The 15655-nt window shown below is 40.4% G+C and overlaps 1 protein-coding gene across 5 annotated transcripts in view; it reads right to left on the bottom strand.

The window, feature by feature from the left end:
* Nucleotides 1-6458: 6458 nt before the first annotated feature.
* Nucleotides 6459-15655, bottom strand: part of NDUFAF5 (NADH:ubiquinone oxidoreductase complex assembly factor 5) — a 37307-nt gene continuing 28110 nt past the window's right edge. For 2 of the 5 annotated variants that reach the window (XM_049868972.1, XM_049868974.1), the window contains 3 exons: nucleotides 7404-7487; nucleotides 6728-6810; nucleotides 6459-6566 (listed from right to left, as the gene is read on the bottom strand). In XM_049868972.1, coding sequence (XP_049724929.1) covers nucleotides 6474-6566; nucleotides 6728-6810; nucleotides 7404-7487 — 260 coding nt within the window. In that variant the 3' untranslated portion in view covers nucleotides 6459-6473. The other 3 variants (XR_007515374.1, XM_049868973.1, XR_007515373.1) reach the window with 3 other exon arrangements.

Below are 15655 nucleotides of genomic sequence, written 5' to 3'. Positions count from 1 at the left end.
TTAGCTCACTGAATTCGCACACTCTACTCAAATTATCTGGTTTCATTTTGGATCTAGCCTGTCAGGGTTCCGGAAAATTGATCCTGATGTTCCTAGGAAATGAAATTTGAGGCCTACTAACTGTACCTTGGGATGTTAGTTCTATTTTGAGACATCAAGGACTCAAACCTCAAGGCAAGAGTATCTCAGGTCTGATTTTCTCTGAGAACAAACGTGATATGGTAGTTTATGCTAACTTTATATAAATAAGGAGGCTATGTTCTGTGCTTATGAAGTAACCACTCAACCTACCCAGAGCATTCAACTTTTCCCATATACAGTATATCAGTTATTGATTGCTGTGTAACAAATTACCCCCAAACATAGTGGCTTAAAGAACATTTATTATCTCACAGTTTCTTGGGTCAGGAATTTATGAGCAGCTTAGCTGGATGAGTCTGGTTCAGGGTGTCTCATGAGGATGCAGTCAAGGTGTCAGCTGGGACTGCTGTCATTTAAGGCTTGGCTGGGCTGGACAATATGCAGTTCCTCACCTCTAGGTCCTCTCCACAGAACTAAGTGTCCTCATGACATGGCAGCTGGCTTTCCCCAAAGTGAGTGATCCAAGAGAGCAAGGAGGACGCCATAATGCGTTTTATTACTTAGTCTTGGAAATGACACTGTTACTTCCATATTCTGTTTTTTGGAAGGAAGTCACTAAATTCGGCCACACTCAAAGGGAAGGGAATGAAGCACCACTTCTTGAACAGAAACACATCAAATAATTTTTGGATAGATTTTAAAACTACCATAGATTAAAAAAAAAAAACAAACCACACATAGCAAGGTATTTATTTCCTTATTTGTTAAGAATTTACCAGTGCCCAATGCATCATCTATTACTCTCAAATCAGTGTTACTAAACCAGCAAGATACGTATCTGTCAAATATCCAGGCAGAGAATTAAAGATATAGCAAGTATCTATTCTAGTTCTGGAAAGGCAGGTCAACTTGTGATAAGTTTGCTGAAGATAAACATCACATTATTAACAATAATGAAATCCCAAAATAAAAAACTCAAAACATTTCTTCTTAGGCAAGAGAGGTCAATGCTAACTTATGAAGAAATAAAAGTCACTGCATTAACTATTTTTCTTTTTCCAAATACCTATTAATATCAATATCTATTTCCTTCCCAGAGAGAAGCTAACCCAGGGTAAAATATTTTTATTCCATCCCTATTAAGGGCTGTTATAATCAGTATAAAAATTGTACATGTCTTCAACATAGGTTGTACAGTAACGATTTCCACCTAGTGGATGAAAATGGTATTAAAAAAGAAAAATAACATAAAAGTTGCTTCACAGATAAAATTTTATGAATTATATAACTTTTGTACATGTAACTTTTTACAATCCTATCACATACTCAATGTATATAGGAATCTTTTGTCTCAACAAATCTTATAGAATCCTTTCTATAAAGCAAACAATCTTTGTTTTACAAGTATGAATTTTCATATACACAGCCATCCTGGAATTCTCCTAGCCAACAACTCAGGTGTCTCAGTTACCTAGCACTGTCATGATAAAAAATACAAGCGGCTCTAAAGAACAGAAATGTATTTTCTCACAGTTCAGGGGGCTGAAAGTCTGAACTCAGGGCGTGACTCTAAAAACAGGTCCCTTGTCAGTGGCCCCAGAGTTCCTGGGCATTCCCTGGCATGCTCTGGTGTCTGTCTTTCTGCTCTGTCTATTCTGCCCTTTTGGTAACTCAGAGTGATTAGGTTTAGGATCCTACTCCGGTATAATCTCATTAACGTAACAAAAGAAAACCCCTATTTCCAAACAGGATCACATCCACAGGTACAGTGGCCAGGACTTCAACAGATATTCTTAGGAGCACATTCAATCTGTAACACTAGAACACTGCTAAGAACCAGGAAATAATCCCATCTTCCAGCAGCCAACAAGTGTCAGAGTCCACAGACTAAAGCCCCATTAGACTGATGACTCAAAAAGAGCAGAACAAAACAGTGAGAATTTGTAAAGGAACTAATAAAGCTCATGCATTTCTCTAAGTCACACTTTCACCCAGAACCTAGTTCCTTTTTGCTACTTTACATATACACTAAAGCCAAAACCAAACCTGTTGCCGTTGAGTCAATTCTGACTCGTGGTGACCCTACAGACAGAGCAGAACTGCCCCATACAGTTTCCAAGGAGCAGCTGGTGGATTCAAACTGCTAACCTTTTTGGTTAGCAGCCAAGCTCTTGACCACTGCGCCACCAGGGCTCCACCGTATAGTTCTTTCAATCTGAATTCCAATCTTACAGCAAATCAGAAGGGAGAAATCGTAAGGGTTGATTTATCAAGCTGTTGAAATCGACAATTGACAGCAAGGAAAAGCGTTTGAAAAGAGACACAAAACCAAAGCACATCATTCCTGGGGCCAGACAGTGCAGGAACAAGCAATGCAGTACAATCTGAGTTTTTGATAGTAACTAAGGTGGTTAAAAAAAAAAAAAGGTTATGTTCCATACACTAAGATTGCGGGAGGAATGTAATATATTTTGGAAAGATTTTTAATAAGATTTTAAGTTTTGTTCTTAAAAGGATGAAATCATAATCATTTGAAAAACACAGCTATTCAGAAAAATAAATTTCCTGAGGGCTCCAAACAATTAAAGCTTGACAGTGTAATTTAAGCAGATATTAACTAAAAAATAATTTTACTACTACTGTCACTCACATTAAATAAGCGTTCCCAATTAGTTATTTTTCTTTCCTTTATTCTCTTAAACTAATAGAGCTTTTTGAGATAGCCCAGAGTAATCTACTCCCTCCCCAACCCCACCCAGCATCCAGATAAACCCTGTTTCCTTAAATAAACAAAAGTAATGCTTATTCTTGGGAAGAAAATTCAAAATTTACAGAAAGATTAAAAAAAAAATGAGACGTACAAGTTTCCCTCTAGTTTCTGCCCTCCCCTGCACCTCTGGCAGCCACTGGAATAGACTGACAGACACAGACACACCTAGTTCCTCAGCCCCTTTCCTCTGCATTAACTTTGTAACAGTTCCTCATATATTCCCAGAAAACAGTCAGTGCAGGAACAAGCAAGGTAATGCATATAAACATGCGTCCTTTTGGAAGCATAGGCATCCTGGAATTTATCTACTTCTTAGTCATTAGCTTGTACTTTAATATCCAGGTTTTCTTCTCCTCTCCCTTCACATTCTGAAAATTAACCTAAAAGGTTTTTTTCCCGAAAATCTACTATATAGGTATTTTCTTTTCCTCTGTGTCAAAAACAAAACCAAAATTAGAACAATCAAAAAGCTACCAAGTGTATCCTCATTTCAAACAATGAATTTCCAAACTGAAGACAGCAAGAATAGCAATTTATATTTCTCTTATAAAACTTTGGTTATTAATTGTAATTTAGGTCTTTTAAAGGGTACATTTTTCACTTAATTCAATTCAAAATACCTACTGTTATAAATTGAACTGTGTCCCTCAAAAAAACTTGTTGAAATCCTAACCCTGTACCTATGAAAGTGACCTTGTTTGGAGAAATAGGGTCTTTCTTTGAAGATTATCAGCTGAGTCACACAGAAGTAGGGTAGGTCCTAACCCTATATGCCTGATGCCTTTTAAGAGGAGGACAGACACGGAGTCAGGGTCACACACAGCGGGAAAACAGACACCATGTGAAGATACAACTACAAGCCAAGGAAAGCCAAGGAACACCGGGGTGGAGATGTGGAAGGACCTTCCTCTAGAGTTGATGGAACACAGTCCTGCTAACGCCTTGAATTTGGACTTTTAACTTCCAGAACTGTGGAGAAAATAAATTTCTGTTCTTTAAAGCCACCTACTTGGTGGTATTTTGTTATGGCAGCACTAGGAGACTGAGACAAAATACTATACACAGGGTAAGCCAGTCTACATCCCATGAAGAGCTGGGTATTCACATGATAATGAGGGAAAGAGAGAGGCAGAGAAAAAGAGAAGCAAATACTATGATAAATTGCCTGAGGCTGTTTAACTGGCTATGTGAAGACATTTGACTGTATGGATCATAACAAATTATGGACAACATTGCAAAGAATGAGAATTCCAGAACACTTAATTGTGTTCATGAGGAACTTGTACATAGATCAAGAGGCAGTCATTTGAACAGAACAGGGGGATATTGTGTGGTTTACAGTCAGAAAAGGTGTGTGTCAGAGTTGTCTGCTCTCACCATACTTATTCAATCATATGCCGAGAAAATAATGCGAGAAGCCGGACTATATGGAGAAGAACATGGCATCAGGATTGGAGGAAGAGTTATTATTAACAACCTGCATTTTGCAGACGACACAACCTTGCTTGCTGAAAGTGAAGAAGACTCGAAGCACTTACTGATGAAAATCAAAGACTACAGCCTTCAGTATGGATTACATCTCAATATAAAGAAAACAAAAATCCTCACAACTGGGCCAATAAGCAACATCACGACAAAAGGAGAAAACATTGTGAACGATTTCATTTTACTTGATCTATAATCAACATCGATGGAAGCAGCGGTCAAGAAGTCAGACAACACACTGCATTGGGCAAATCTGCTACAAAAGACCTCCTTAAAGTGTTAAAAAGCAACGATGTCACTTTGAGGACTGAAGTGCACCTACCCACGCCATGGTATTTTCAATCACCTCATACGCATGCGAAAGCTAGACAATGAATAAGAAAGACCAAAGAAGAATTGACCTTTGAAATATGGTGCTGGCAAATAATACTCAATATATCACGGACTGCCAAAAGAACAAACAAATCTCTCTTGGAAGAAGTACAGCCAGAATGCTCCTTAGAAGCAAAGATGGTGAGACTTCGTCTCACATACTTTGGACGTGTTATCAGGAGGGATCATTCCTTGAGAAGGACATCATGCTTGGTAAAGTAGAGGGTCAGTGAAAAAGAGGAAGACCCCCAACGAGATGGACACAGTGGCTGCAACAATGGGCTCAAGCATAACAATGAACATGAGGGTGGTGCAGGACCAGGCAGTGCTTTGTTCTGTTGTACACAGGGTCACTATGAGATGGAACGGACTTAATGGTACCCAAAAACAAGGCTGAAGAAGCTGAGGCCATACCCAGGCGGAACGATAAGGACAGCAAACAGCCAATAGCTCACTATTGACTTGTAATAATAGACTCGACACTCACTCATTTTCTTCCCACCTTCCTCTCTCCTACTGTCTTGTCACCATCTTCTTTCCACCTATCCTAAGCTGTCTGAGGTTGATTACTTCCAAACAATTTTGAATCCAATTGGATGATGAAAGAACAGTGAACTCAGATTAACAGTGCTGAAGGCCTGACATTACAAAGGAAAGCCCAATAATAAAACAGCACTTTTAATCACTGTGCAGATATTTATATATACATGTTTTTTGCCTCTGTAATTCTTTAAAATGTTTTCTTCTTACCTAAGGTCGGGTGAGGGTTTAAAATCGTGGTCCCCAGGTCATGCAGTTGAAAAAGAAGATGAGAATTCAGGTTCTTTAAAACAAAGATGAGGTAATGTAACTGATGTCAATGCACGATTTGTGTAGAAATTGTCGAACGGGAGCTTGATCTGCTGTGTAAACTTTCACCAAAAACACAGGAAAATATTGTACAGTAAAGCCGCAGAATGCTGAAACCTTGGCAATGCGGAAACCTGTCAGAGAAGGAAAACTAAAACACAGTATTTTCCTCTAATGGAGAGTGAAAGAAAAGTGGTAAGACTGCACCCTATCAAAGGTGGAAACTTGTGTGACCTGGAAAAACAAAGCAGTCCTGCTGAGTTTCGGCTCTCACAGGTTTCACTGTATTAAAAAAAAAAAACAGGAAGGAATTCAATAACGAGACAGGCACTTCTAAAGTACAAACCACAGGACAGCAAGGCTCTAGAGAAGGTACATATTCTTTGTTCTTATTCAAGGCAAAGAAGACAATGTGTGTTAAATAATTTCAGATTAAACTTCTTAAGTGCTCCAGTAATCACAAATGTTGAAAAAATTCTTTGTTTTTTTCCTAAATAAACCACAACTCCTGAGGAGCCTACCAACTCGTTGTTCCCCTCATCTCCATACCATGATCCTCCCATGGAAATAACAAGAGTGAAGAGGAGAAATGGAGTTGTCACATGAGTAATGTTTCTCCATGGAGTCAGGCATTTACATACACAAACATACCTGTGAAATTTTCAGGGAAATGTTTCCTCTGCTTTTAGGCTGAATCTGCAAATAACAGTACTCACCTGAACACAGAAACCATGTCAAACTGAAATGGCTACTAAATACAGATGTGGAAATAGGTTAATTACTCAGGCCTATTAATAAGTTTTTTTTTTATTAATAAGTAGTTATGTGTTGTTTCTTGCTTCAAAATGTGATTATAGATGTGAAAGCTACCAATTTCTGATGAAAATTCTGACTGCATTAATAGTAAATAAAATATTTATTTTGACTTTTTCCCCTGTGACACAAGACTGTTTATTTTTCCTAGTTCTCCAAACGACACGGTCGCGGAACCTCTTTCAGCTGGTCTTGCCTGAAAATAATGAAGATTAAAGATGTTAGAAACAGATCTACACAAACTCCCAATTAAGCCCTTCAATGCTGTCTTATATAAATAATCCCTTACTCTAAGTTATAATAAAAAATAAATGAAAATGTGAACTCAGTAAGAAAAGTGATCTGTCATAATGTTACCTGTGAATGATGATATTTCCATCCTATCATGTAATAGATCTGATACGTGGCAGGTAGTGAACCATCCTCATTTCTGTACATTTCTATAAAGACAAATAACGGTTATGACTTGAAAAACTGCAAGTAGAAGAAAATACCCGCGAAGTAAAAGTGACACCCTCTAAAGAGGAAATGGTACTAGGATACTTAGAGGGTTCTGAGAATGCCTCACAAGAAAACCCTCAACACTGAGAAGCTGACCCAAATCAAAACCAAACTCACTTCTGTTCAGTCAATTCTGACTCCTAGAGACCATACAAGACAGGGCAGAACTGTCCCACAGGGCTTCCAAGGCTGTAAATCTTTATGGAAGTAAACTGCCACATCTTTCTCCCGCAGAATGAGCTGGTGAGTTCGAATCGCTGACCTTTCAGTTAGTAGCTGAGCACTTAATCACTGCGCGACTGGGGCTCCTCCCTCCGAAGTTGACAATAAGGAGATAATAGGGGCTGTTTGGCAAAAGAGGATGGAGCTACAGAATCTGTGTTTTGCACATCAAGAGCTCTGAATAGTGTAAGGGTACGAGAAGTGTCAGGTGCTGGGAGAAGGAAGAATGACTAGCCATATTAGGAAAATCCCATGACACAGCACAAGCTCCTCAGTGAGGAGCAGGTGGGAGAGTGGGCAGCTCCCTTACCCCTGTAGACCGCAGCAGCCGCCAGCATCGTGTCTCGGTGCAGTAGAGCTTTTCTATTCCATGAGCAGTTACTCTCACCCATACCTAAAAAGACACGAGAGGCGCTTTTAGATAATACAATCAACACCTGAGGAGCTCAGCCTCAGAGGCTTAACCCCATCTCATCCAACAGTATAACTGTAACCATTCTCTGTTATATGTGAAAGAAAAAAATTAAGAGCAGACATCTTACTTTGCTTTTAAGGGTTTTTCCTTAACCAAAACCAAACCAAACCCAGTGCCATCAAGTCGATTCCAACTCATAGCAACCCAAGAGATCAAAAATTAACCATAAAAGCCTGATCTAAATTGCCAAAGTACTGTCTTTTCCAGCTAGAAAAGGAGAGTTAATAATAAGCCCATTACTCATGATTTAATGAAAAAGACTGCATGCTTCCTTAATCTAAATTTCAAGAGATCTCATAGCTACAAATGGGTAAAGGGCCAAATTTTCAGGAGCTACTTTTTAATGTTAACTCAGTAACCATTAAGTACCTGATCACCAGGGAAATTTGTATTCATCAAGAAAAAAATGAAGTTGCTGTGAAATGTCCAATCCTCGAGAGCATTTTTTTCTTCATTTTCATTCACGCAGGGGGACTCATGCTCCTTCAATTTGCAATTTACTAAATCATGAAACAATCAAATATCATAGTATTGTTTTCAGCTAATTCAAAGGTTTATTTTTTAACAATTATAACTAGCCTACTTTGAGCCACTTGTTTTTAGAAATAAAACGATCTCCCTGTATGCATATAAAATAACTGCTCGGAATAAACATTATGTTTTAATTTCTTTGTGTTTTGGTTATTTTTAAGCATGTAAAATAACCGAAGTCTCATCATGCTCTCAGAATGCTGCTAGGGTTCTCGATGAGTCTGAATCAAAACTACGTGAAGCCTCTTCAATATTAAGACAAATGAAGTCAAGTTTCTGAAGCAAGCCCACAAGCATGCTTTACATGCCAGCAACTGTCAGAAGTAAGGCAGCTGGGCAAAAAACAAGGTGACTGGCCCTACAGGGATTGTCAGTAGTTGCCATGTGCCCACCTAAGGATGCCACATCTTATGTCACTTTTAGGTGATCATAAAACTGGGAGGAGGGTTTTGAGACTTATTAGATGATAACAAAATTACTATGTGTTTTCAGATTTTATATTTACTAATCCCAGATTATAAAGAATTACATATATTCTTTTCAGAAACACTTCTCAATGTTTTAAAATTTATTTTTTGATTTCTTTCCTTCAAGTTGGTAGTTAATGCTGTCTCTAAGGTCTGACCTAGGTCTTCTGGCCACACTGAAATATAAGTCCACAACTGCTGCCACAGTTAGTAACCCTGCCGCTCGGGCAGCCCGCCTTCTCTCACAGAGAAGCACGCTGCCATGTTTAACTCCTCGCCTCCTGGAGGAAGGGTGTGATGTGGTGGAAAGAGTCTGGATCATAATCACGCAGGCACAAATTTCAGTTCTACCTTATGTAACCTGGACAAAGCTATTCAACCTCTATTAAGCTTGATTTTTTATCTTCAAAATGGAATAATAATACTTTATAACACGTCATGATGGACCTTTACTGAAGACCACCTGGAAAACATATCCAGGGACTTCTGACTCACTCTGGGCTTTGGGGTAACAGGAAAATCTGGCCAGGAGGTAATTATTTAAGACTCTCACAGTGTTTTTAAGGTTAAGCTCAACTGCTTGTAAAAAAAAGTCTAACCTAATTTATTATGGTTTACCAGGAACAATACTGAGTACTGTCTAAAAAAATGACTGAACTTACCTTAAAACCACTGTGAAAGCCTCCAAAAGTTTTCATGCACTCATCAGTAGATATGCAACTTGTTTTGGAAAATTAGGTCAACATTCTGGGCTTTTTTTCTGTGAATTAATAATAATGGCAGCTTAAATGAAACATACTAGAACCATCAAGAAAAAGGTGTAACACAATGTAAAATATGTCTAAAACCAATTTGAAGGTAGCACCATTTTCCAGTCAGCAAAGTCACACCCCTGGCAGTGTTCCATGATTCCTCTCTCCTCTGTTAATCCCCACAACTACTTTCCTTTCCATTCCAGCTACCTCTGTCCTAATTCAGGATCTTTTCATGGAATAGTGATTGAGAGGTCAGAATCTGAGTCAGGCTGCTTGTCTGGGCTTAAATCCTGGCTCTTGTTGTTGCTGTATACTGTTGAGATGACTCCAAGCTTATGGGACACAGTAGAACTGCCCACAGAGTTTCTTAGACTGTAATCTTTACAGGAGCAGACTGCCAGATCTTTTCTCCCGTGGGGCAGCTGGTGGGTTCAAACTGTTGACCATTTGATTAGCAGCTGAGAGCTTAACCATCGTACTACCAGGGCTCCTAAGTCCTGACTCTACCACTTACTAAACATATCACCTTGGGCAAGTTACTTAACCTTTCTCTGTGCCTCAGTTTCCTCATGTCTAACAAGAGATTAACCATCTCAGCTCTACTCTTAATTTCCTCATAGACTATTCTTCATAAGCAATGCTAGAGTGTAGGCTTTCTAACACACTAATCGGATTATCTCTCCTCTGCTCAAAAGTCTTCCATGACATACAAGCCTCACCTGATAAAACCTAGAAGCCTCTGATCAACTATCTTGCATCATTTCCCATCATTTCCCCCCACTCTACCGACTCAACAATACTGAATTACTGTATAGTTCCTTTATCAGGAGAGTGAAGGATGTGGATACCCTCTGATGCCTCCATGATTTTACACTGGCCGTTTCCTCAGTCTGCAACACACTGTCCTTCCTGCTCCCACACATCCCCTTTATTCTCCTGGCAAACTCACTAACACTTGAGTAGTACCCCTTCTGCAATAGCAACCCTGACTCCCTAAGCAGATTTATGGGCTTTTTCTCTTCTGTTTCTCCCTGCACTCTAAAAAATAATTATCTCACATTGTATGAAACCACTATTACAAAAACCCAAGAAAAGACTTACACACAGGAAAAAAAAAAATCTTTGATGATTATGAGGGAGGGGAGGGGTGGGGAAAGGAAATCATTAACTAGAAAGTGTTAACTTTGGTAAAGGGAAAGACAACACACAGTATCGGGGAAATGAGCACAACTTGACCAAGGCAAAGTCATAGAAGCTTCCTAGACATGTCTAAACACCTTGAGGGACTGAGATACTGAGGCTGAGGACCATGGTCTTGGGGTACATCTAAGTCAACTGGCAAAACATAGTTCATAAAGAAAATGTTCTACATCCTACTTTGCTGAGTAGCATCTGGGGTCTTAAAAGCTTGCAAGCAGCCTTCTAAGATACATCTACTGGTCCCATCCTGATTGGAGCAAAGGAAAATGAAGAAAATCAAAGACACAAGGTAAATATTAGTCTAAAGGACTAATGGACCCCAAAACGACAGCCTCCAACAGTCTGAGCCCAGAAGAACTAAATGGCGCCTGGGTACCACCACCAACTGCTCTGACCGGGATCACAATAGAGGGTCCTGGACAGAGTAGGACAAAAATGTAGAACAAAGTTCAAGTTCACAAAAAAAGACCAGACTTATTGGTCTGATAGAGACTGGAGGAACCACCAAGACTATGGCCCTCCAGCATCCTGCTAACTCAGAACTAATGCCACTCCCAAAGTCCACCTTTCAGCCAAAGATTAGACAGGCCTATAAAACAAACAATAACACGTGAGAAACATGCTTTTTAGTTCAATCAAGTATATGAGACCAAATGGGCAACATCTGCCCAAAGGAAAGATAAGAAGGCAGGAAGGGACAGGAAAACTAGACGAATGGACACAGGGAACCTGGGGTGGAAAGGGAAAGGGGAGAGTGCTGACATACTGAGGGGATTACAACCAATGTCACTGGACAATTTGTGTATAAATTTTTGAATGAGAAACTAACTTCTGCTATAAACTTTCACCTGAAGTGTAATAAAATTAAAGATTTTCTTATATCAAACCAAAAAATAAATTATCTCATTTTACAGTTGAATGCGTATGTCACTGGTCTGCTTCTTTATCTCTTTGTGTCTCTCTTACTCTCTACTAGGCCATGAGCTCCCTGAGATCAGGAACTATATTATTTCCATCACTACATTCCAGCACTTGGCTCAGTGGTTACCACATGGCAGATGCTCAATAAACAGTGAATGAACGAACAGTGGCATCACGGGGGGGGGGGGGGGCGGGCAAGAGTATGTGCAGGGGATGCAGACTGTACTCCCTGACACTGTCAGAAGGGTGACATCAAAATGACCCCAGGGTCTGCTACAGTGGTGGAGGGCAGGCCTGCACCGCTAAGAGAGGGGTAGTCAAGGCAGTGATGACACTAGGCTGGTGTCCCCTCCCCACACACCTGTCAGAGTACAGGCAACCAGGCCTTGGTGCCCACCATTGGGAAGAAAGGAGGGCCTCTGCCTTGGCCAGTGGGAGATGGGAAGAGTTGCCACGAGCTGCAGGGGGCAGGGCCAGGAGGGGCAGGCCACAAGACACTTGGCCCACATGGGTGGTGGGGTCAGGCCATTCTGCCCACAGAGGGTATTTCCTTGGCCAGCCCCTTTTGGCCCCACCCATGAGAGGTGAGAGTAACACCATGAGTTATTGCACTGGGTGACACCAACCCTACTAACACCATTGTGAATAAAGACAAAATCAACCAGCTAATGTTTATTTCTACTTTGCTAAATAGGAATTTCACTTTTATAAGTTATCTTTAGACAATTCCTCTTAATCCTGCTAAGGATAAGAGACATCAGAGACTAAAACACGTGGTTTGTATAAAAGGCCTTACAGTAAAAATAAAAGTAGTACCAGCAAGGCCTATTAAAGGCTAATATTAGACAAGAGAGTCACAATCTCAAAATATATGACCTATTTAAAACCTTCAGGTGAGAGGGGGTTATTGGCTGAGAAGATGTATGAGGAAACCCTCTGGGTGGTTTAAAATGTTCTGTATCTTGATCTGGGTAGTGGTTAAAAATACATCAATATATACACAGAACATATATACTACGGTTTGATTAAACAACCAACCAAACCACCACCAAAACACACACTAAGAAGAAGTATAGGCCTCTGCAGCAAGACTGCCTGGATCAAATCATACCCCGGCATTAAGTGTGACCGTGGACAAGATACTTAACCTCAAATGCCTCAAATTGCTCATCTGTAAAATTAGGGTATTAGAAAACCTCACAGAACTGCACCTAGTACTGTATTTTTAAATCAGTGGGCAGTAATCTTTTCCAAATGATACGAAAACGTCTGGTCTTTTCTCTTTCTTGAAATGCATCATGAGCACAGCACTTATTAAGAAACAGAACAAAAATACTGTATTTGAAAAATATTTTTGCCATTAGAGACTGAATGATAAATCAGCCCAAAACCATCTCTCAAGCCTACTGATAAAGAGGTTCCATGATTACATCAAGGTAAGCTCAGTGCTTGGGGCCATGGGAAGGGGTTGTGGTGATTATTGGTTCCTCTTGCCATCCTGCACATGATTTAGGTTACCAATCCCTGCATTAAATGAAAATGAATGAAAAGTGACTTTGATTATTAAGTTTTCAGATATACGTCTTTGGAGCTCACTCCCTACTCAGAGGAGACTAGACAATGGGTAAAATGAACCTTGTTAAAAACGCACAACTACAACAAGCAGTAGGGTCAGTTAAGAGAACAGTAGGGCATAGTAGGACTCAAAAAGGCAAGAGGTTGGCACCTAACTCTGCCACTAACAGGAAAGTGTTCTCTCTGGGCTTAATTCTTCTCACTTGTACCATAGGGAGAGAGGCTATCAAGAAGGCTGTTGAAAGAAGCAAGTGCAACAAACTCATGAAAATTATGTAAACAAAAGCTAAAATACTTATTTTTATAATCCTCTAACTTTAAATCATTTTACAATTTTTCAAGACCCAGATATTAAGAATTTTCTAGGTAAGTATGGGGAAACCCTGGTGGCATAGTGGTTAAGTGCTACGGCTGCTAACCAAAAGGTCGGCAATTCAAATACACCAGGCGCTCTGTGGAAACTCTATGGGGCAGTTCTACTCTGTCCTATAGTGTCACTATGAGTCAGAATCGACTCGACGACACCAACAGGGTTTAGGTAAGTGTGGAAACCCTGGTGGCGGAGTGGTTAAGAGTTACAGATGCTAAACAAAAGGTCGGCAGTTCGAATCTACCAGGCACTCCTTGGAAACTCTATGGGGCAGCTCTACTCTGTCTCATAGGGTCACTATGAGTCGGAACTGACTTGACGGCAATGGGTTTGGTTTGGTTTGGTTTGGTAAGTAAGTATGGAACCCTGGTGGTGCAGTGTTTAAGAGATCGGCTGCCAGTTAAAAGGTCAGCAGTTCGAATCCACCAACTGCTCCTTGGAAACCCCTTGGGGCAGTTCTAGTCTGTCCCATAGGATTGCTATGAGTCAAAACTGATTCAACAGCAAAGGGGTTGGTATTTGGTTTGGGTAGGTAAGTGCAGCTGTTGTTTCAAAAGAACACATTTTTACCCCCTCCATCTTCCTGCATTCATCGACTGTCTATATTCATTTGAGTAATAAAAGAACAAACCTCACAAAACCAAATAATATAAGCTCAGGCTTTCCTTGAGAAAATCACTTCACCACGGTCCTCTTCAGAGGTAGGTGTTTATTTTTGCATACCTCACGTTGCGTCAGGGTTGGGAGGGTGGGTTGTATCCTTTTTGTTCCTCTTCTAGCCCATTACTTCCCTACCCTACTAGAAACCCTTGTTGCACTGAGACCCGTATCATTTGGCTTTAACCCTCTCCTATGCACTCTTGCTGTCAAACAATCACACTCTCAATCACTCCCCTCATTCACTGCAGAGTTTGGCACATGGCTGACTTTTCCTCTGCACCCCAAGTCCTGCCACCACTCTGGTTACTTCAATGTTAATGACCATCAAATTCCATGGCCTCTAAGATATTTTAACCTCCTCATCTCTTGTGAACTTCTCCATTTCTCTACCTTGGCCACCACACCTACAATATGGCCTGAACCAAGCTGTCTCTGGTAACTGCCTTACTTCCAAAATCATCAGTTCAAACATTCCACTTTCTGACCACATCCTTCTGTCCTTCCAGCTTGTTCAGGCACTTCAGCCATGCCCACTCCCTGACCACGCTGGGTTCGCCTGTGCATGACGACTCCACTTTGTCCCATCCATTAGCTTACTCCCCCTACCCCCACTTCCCTCCTCTTTCACCTTAGATTCTTTAGCCTATTATTTCAATTATACTCTTGGAGTTATCTTTTTGTCACTCTGAATGGGCAAAGCCCCAACCCAAACTAACCCAAGTATTTGCTTTTCTATGCCTGTCCTGAGCTGCTAACTATCGTTGGAGAAGGCCACATATATGTTCAACCTACCACAAACATACCCTTCCAATTCTTTAATTTTCCCCTGGTCAATTCACCTTTCCATTCTCCACAACGACTATTTCAAGTTTTCTCCACTAAACTCCCAAACCTCTGACTCTTTCATTCTCAGCATGTAACTTTACTTCTTATTTGACAAAGAATACAGAAGACATTAGATGGAAACTTCCTGCTAGCCAACATATACATCTAGGTCCATTTGCACTGTCTCTCCTCCCTTCCTTCTATAAATCTGCCCCTTCCAAGGTCCATCCCTCCCCCGGTCTTTGTATTTCATCCTTTCTACCTTCACAGGTACCTGCAACTTTCAATTATCCTCGCTCTCTCATCTAGAGCTGGCTCTTCTATGAAAGCACTTGGATTCTTCCAATAAGCAGTGCAGTAAGCTAAAGTCTTAAGGTAAAACAAAAAATCTCATCCCTGTCCCCTTCTTCCTCATATGGCACTTGTAACCTTTCTATCTCTCAACTCTTCTTCACAGACAAACTTCTGGAAAGAATACAGTTTCAGTTATCTAGTGCTGCTATAACAGGAATACCACAAGTAGCCAGCTTTAACAAACAGAAATCTGTTTTCTCACAGTTTAAGAGACTAGAAGTCCAACTTCAGGGTGCCAGCTGTAGGGCTCTAGGGAAGACCTTCTCTTTCTGTCAGCTTTGGTGGAAGGTCCTTGTCTTTTCTGAGCTTCTGCTCCTGGGCAATCTTCATGTGGCTTGGCATCTCTCTTCCCCCATATCTGCTACTTAGCTTGCTTTTTAATCTCTTTTATATCTCCAAAGAGATTGATTCAAGTACACCCTACACTAA

This window comes from Elephas maximus, chromosome 25 (assembly GCF_024166365.1).
Source record: "Elephas maximus indicus isolate mEleMax1 chromosome 25, mEleMax1 primary haplotype, whole genome shotgun sequence".
NCBI lineage: Eukaryota > Metazoa > Chordata > Mammalia > Proboscidea > Elephantidae > Elephas > Elephas maximus.
The sequence above is the reverse complement of the archived record's forward strand: the minus strand, read 5'-3'. Positions and strand labels throughout refer to the sequence as shown.